The sequence below is a fragment of the Sinocyclocheilus grahami genome, unplaced genomic scaffold (genome assembly GCF_001515645.1).
Source record: "Sinocyclocheilus grahami isolate Dianchi unplaced genomic scaffold, SAMN03320097.WGS_v1.1 scaffold279.1, whole genome shotgun sequence".
Taxonomy (NCBI): Eukaryota; Metazoa; Chordata; class Actinopteri; order Cypriniformes; family Cyprinidae; genus Sinocyclocheilus; species Sinocyclocheilus grahami.
The window spans coordinates 570,985-576,308 of NW_015505458.1; the positions used below are offsets into that span (position 1 = coordinate 570,985).

General features: G+C 40.7%; 1 protein-coding gene across 1 annotated transcript in view; it reads right to left on the reverse strand.

The window, feature by feature from the left end:
- Positions 1-3,039: 3,039 nt before the first annotated feature.
- The window catches only part of LOC107600145 (adenosine deaminase RNA specific B2 (inactive)), a 188,631-nt gene continuing 186,346 nt past the window's right edge, over positions 3,040-5,324 (reverse strand). The window contains exon 8 of the mRNA XM_016291948.1: positions 3,040-3,370. Within this exon, the coding sequence (XP_016147434.1) occupies positions 3,127-3,370 (244 nt within the window). The 3' untranslated portion in view covers positions 3,040-3,126. The remainder of the gene's footprint in view (positions 3,371-5,324) is intronic.

The following is a 5,324-nucleotide window of genomic DNA, read 5'->3' on the forward strand; positions in this document are numbered from 1 at the left end:
GCGTACACACCTCACGCACCGGATGCCGTGCGTGTGCCCAAAGACAGTTGGACATAGTGACGTATAATTATGTATACGTATAAATACAAATATTAGAGGTAAAAAATTATATAAATACTGTTCGGTTTCTGGCACAAACCGATCATTTCGTATCTTAGGACATCAATGTGTCGTCACGAGCCGCAGGGTTTAATTTGGATTTGTCTGTGCATGTTTTTTTTACTCTCATAGATTTTGTTACCATTGCCATGCATTATACGACTGATAGACTGCAACGGTTAACGTTAAAAATCATCATATGTGTTCTACTGAAGAAACAAAGTCACCTACATCTTGGATGCCCTAGGGGTAAGCAGATAAACATCACATTTTAATTTTTGGATAAACTATCCCTTTAAACTTGTTTTTAATTATTCAGTTTTGTTGAAAGTATGGTGTATTATAAAGAAAAAAAACACGTTATAAGCACATTCTATATCAAAGTATGACTGAAACGACGATCCGAGCTGTTTTTGTTCCCCGTGTTAACACACTTTCAAGACTTTAAAACTTTCAAGTTTAAAACTGACCAACTTCTAAAAAGCAATTTATAGTTATATTTGTACATAAATATGTAGATTTGGAGCTGCTGCTGTGACGCTGTACATGCGCTTCCAGTGTGAATATTCTGGCGAGTCTGCCGCTGTAGTGACGATGCAGTTACGCTGACGTGAAGCAGGTGTTTCTATTTACTGGAGCTCATATCCTGAAAAAGAGCAACCCGGTCATTGTGTAATATACCTCTTTTTGTTTTTCACAGTAGAAAGAAAGTCAAACACATTTGTTAAATTATAGCATTTTAATTTTTGGTTGAGCTATTCCTTTAATCCTGCAAATCTCAGATTCTCTGAACAGGTGGAATAAATTGTCTGCGATATTAATGTGCATATCCTTTTATGCCGTAACGCAGCTTCTTTCTGAAAACCTCGCTCACTTATTCACAGTGTCATTTCACACTCTGCATTCAGTTTATCCCTGTATGTCTGTAATAGAGCATTTAATTTGTATTTTACCTCGAGCAGGCGTTATCATTTACTGTCAGTCACAATGTCGTCGTCTATCCATCATCCAGAGTATTTTAAACAAGATGCTGCTAAATGTGATCTCTGGGTTTGACATACGGCTACTCTTAAGTGCCACTTGGTATCTTCTAAAAGTGATGGGCTAAAGTATGTGACCTACATTTAAAGGACATCCTCAGTAAAGTCATACAGTCTCATTTTTTGCTAACAAAGAGTAGGCTAGAGTGAATCATGCGAGAGTTTCGCAGTACAAAGTTTACCATCTAGACACGGCACCTTTACCATTACTAAAATGAATTTGAGTTTCCAGTCTGGACCATTTGACCAATTGATAACTCAGTCTGGTTTATGCTGGTTAGTTCTTGTTTGGTGCTAGAGAAGCAGGTGAACCAGCACAACTGAGCAGACTGACTAGCATTATACTAGTAAAGCTCGTCGACAAAGAAAGTCTTACTGCTTAAGATAGTTATGTAACTTGGTTAAGCTAATTAAAGGTGTGCTCAGTAAGTTTTGTTCCTCAGTAATGTTTTGCTAGCTTTTATTTATCGGAGTAGTTCTGGACTATATAATGACACGTACTGGCTTGGATGTATGACGTTTGTCTACTTTCCCAAGTACTTTCTTTCTTGTACATATCCAGTACATTCCTAGTTTCAATCTGAAAGGATTTTCATGCATTGTTGGAGCTGGGTTTTGCATAGCTTGTGCAAGTCTTTAGTTTTCACTCGTTCTCATTCTGTTTGGACCAGTAGATTGCAAACTCCATCGTGTAAAATAAAACTTTTTTTCTTGAAGACAAATGTGTCCAGAGTTTTCATCTCATGTACCGTGTGTATATGTAATTTGAATGATATTTCTCAACCTTCAAGCACCTTCACATTCACACATTTATTAAACATAACTTATTTGTAAACATGCTGTTATTTGGAGCTTCAATCTAACGTTTGCGTAATAAAATGCAACCTGCATTTAGTAAAACACAATTTAATGACGTCCCCTGTGCATAAGTGAAGCTAAATGAGTCAATAATATACAAATAATGAGTCAGAGGAAAAGTTTGAAGGAAATACCAGTCATTTTTATTTTCCTTCAAGCTGTCTTCATTTACTGTCGCCAATGATGGTGTCTATACATCATGCAGAGTATTTTACACAAGAATGCTGCCAAAACACTAAATGTAACGCTGTATTTAAGATAACATATGCCGTGCTAAAGCATCTAAGCATTTAGTGCAGGTCTGACCACTGAGGACTGTCTCGCTTTAGCTTCCTGACTGAAGGGTTCATTGGCTTCCCTTATGATATGAGATCTCGGCCGTTTCTTGGGAACTCTGCACCCTTTATGATGGCGATGCCTAAAATAACCAGCCCATTTTCCCCAACAAGAGAATCCAGACAAAGGAAGAGAAGCTCATTAATGGTGGTCAAAGGGGCCGTGCCGGAGGCATGCGGCCCACTGGGCGTGAGAGGAAGAGTGAATGGATCGCTCTCCTCTTCAATGGCAGTGATAGGGTGTTGGATGAGATTGATTTGGAGGATGGGTAGATCCAACAGAGCAGTCCGTCTGCCACACTGAGGCTCAGGAGAGCAGTTTAACAAAGTGTAAGAGCGAGACAAAGTGTCCTCCATGCGCATAAGGCCATGTCTGCTAAAGCACTGGCAAGGTCTGAGGTTTAACAGTGCATTCAAGCCATACATTTTATTAATATGCGTGTTTCCTTGGAATCAAACCCACAACCTTGAGTTTGCTAGTGTAACTGGTCCTACTTGCATCCACTCCGAGCAGGATTTGAACCAGAGTCAACCGACATGGGAGGCAAGTCGCTAGTGAGCATCTTGGGGCAAGAAAGGGGGGTTTACAAGCACAGCTTTTACTACTTGGCCGCCATTATTGTCACACCCTCTTTAGCCTCCCATGCTAGTTGATGTTGGTTTCAATCCCACTCGGAGAGGTGGGAGTGAGACCAGTTACACTAGTACCCTGCTGTACAGGGATCTACAGGTTGGCAGGGACCTTCACATTTTGTAATGTCAACTGACCAAACAAAGCACTGCTGTTAAATATACTACAGATCGGAATCTATCAAACATTTAGGAAATGAATAAAGGAAAGGTTTAAAGGAAATACCGCTAAGTAAAGGCTGGTTACGGTAGTAGCAGGTGGGCAGAGTTCCGACTCTCTCCAGTCTGTGGTTCATCATCCTGGAGAAGTGACCTGTGTGTCTCAGGCTGCCCACCGTCAGGCTGTACAGATACACCGGCTCCACAAAATGACTGAGTAGCGCCCCCTGCAGGCCGAGCACATTCCACCTGTAGAGAGTGCAGAGGGGTTAGGAAGGTGTAGTCTCGTCCCAGACTTTGTGTTGTTGGCAATATTCTGTCCATGAACAGCCAATTTAAGGTTCGGTCACATTAGCTAAATTTCATGGGCAAAGAAAGGTCCACTGTCTATTATCATTTGTGTAGCGATGTATAAAGCACAGCTTTGTGTGTTAATGTCAGTGTGAAGTCAATGGCAACATTCTGGCCATGAACCGCCCATTTAAGTTTTGGTCACAGCGAAATGTTGGTGAATTTTGTAGGCAAAGAAAGGTTCAATGTCTGTTTTTCAGTTGAGTGGCGATGTATGAAGCACAGCTCACACAGAATGCGTATTAATGGCAACATTCCGGTGTTGTGCCCATTTTCGACCCCCTGCAAAATGATTACCCCTCTCATTGAAATCGCTATCTGATTGCCTAATCCTAACCCCACCCCTAATCCTAACCCCTCCCCCACACCTAACCCTAAACCTACCAATACTAGGGGGTTAATAATCTGTCAGGGGTCAGAATTGGGCACAACATTCGGACGAATTCGCAAAATTTCAGCAAAATTTTGTGGGCAAAGAAAGGTCCATTGTCTATTTTGAATCATGTTGCGATGTATGAAGCACAACTCACACAGAAGATACATTCAAACCAAACAGATTTCTGTTGGTCAGAATAATGAATCCCGATAAGCAACCCGCTGTGAAAGCTACAGTATGTTTCACCCTCACGCGGAATTCCTGGATTCCTATGAAAATGACTCAATTTTGCCAGCAAATATTTGCAAACAGTAGTAAATGTGACCACACATCTACACAGGAAGACTCCTTTTGATCCACAGCCACAAATCCACATTTCGCTACATAAATTTGTGATTTCTAGTGACTACTTAATCTTTAGAAGTGCTGTTTGTATTAACCCAGTTCCTCGCAACCAATGGGGACCCTGAAATTATGTTAAGATGGCCAATCAGATTGAAGCTTGTGATTTCAGCCCATTTGTTCCCCTTTTTGTGTGCAATATGCATCAGACGGCCTGTGAATGGTCCACAGACAATATGTTTTAAAAGTTGAGATAGACAGACAGACAGACAGACAGACAGAGAGAGAAATGATAGATAGATAGATGCTGATAATGATTGCAGGCACCTCTCTCTCTTTTCTCTCTCTCTCGCTCTCTCTGTTCATCCCTGTTCATGACTAATAAGCCATCATAGTTTTTGCTTTCCCAAGCAGTCAATTAACACAGGCCGCTCTTCAAGAGCTGCCGCCTAGTGTCTCAAATATGGATCCGTTTACCCGAGCAACAATCTGCTTGTGGAATCTCCTGCTTATCTAGACAAAATAATTTTTTATTCTCTCTCTTTCTGTCTCGGATTCTACCAAAACAGAAGCGATTTGGCCTTGCAATATTAATTTACCCAGGAGGCAACGCTGTGAATTAGAGACATCTTTTAATTCTCTTCCAAGAAAAGCCATCTGGCTGCTGTAGAAATGTAACGGGGCGACCCTCCCTCACCACCCCCTCCCCTCTCGCTCTCTCCCAGAAACCCCTCCAGTGCTGTAAAACGGCAGGCCATTAAAATAATGTGTTCATCTACATAAAACTCAAATGGAATATGATGGATCATATTCACAGGCATGCCATTTATGCCTTCAGTTAAAGCACTCATCGACTTAATTAAACATCCACTCCACTCAATCAGCTCGGCATACCTTGCTGCCTCCGAACAATAACACCTATCATATCTCTGCAAAAGTAGGAAGCTCCCTGTATCAAGTCCAGGCTCAGAAATCAACCGGGGATTAATGCCACCTCAACTTAAACACCATTATGATACATCAATTATGACTAATACCTTGTCATCATTTTATGCAATATTTTATTTTATTTTTATATATATATATATATATATATATATATATATATATCTTTATATTCTCTTTTTGGTCTAT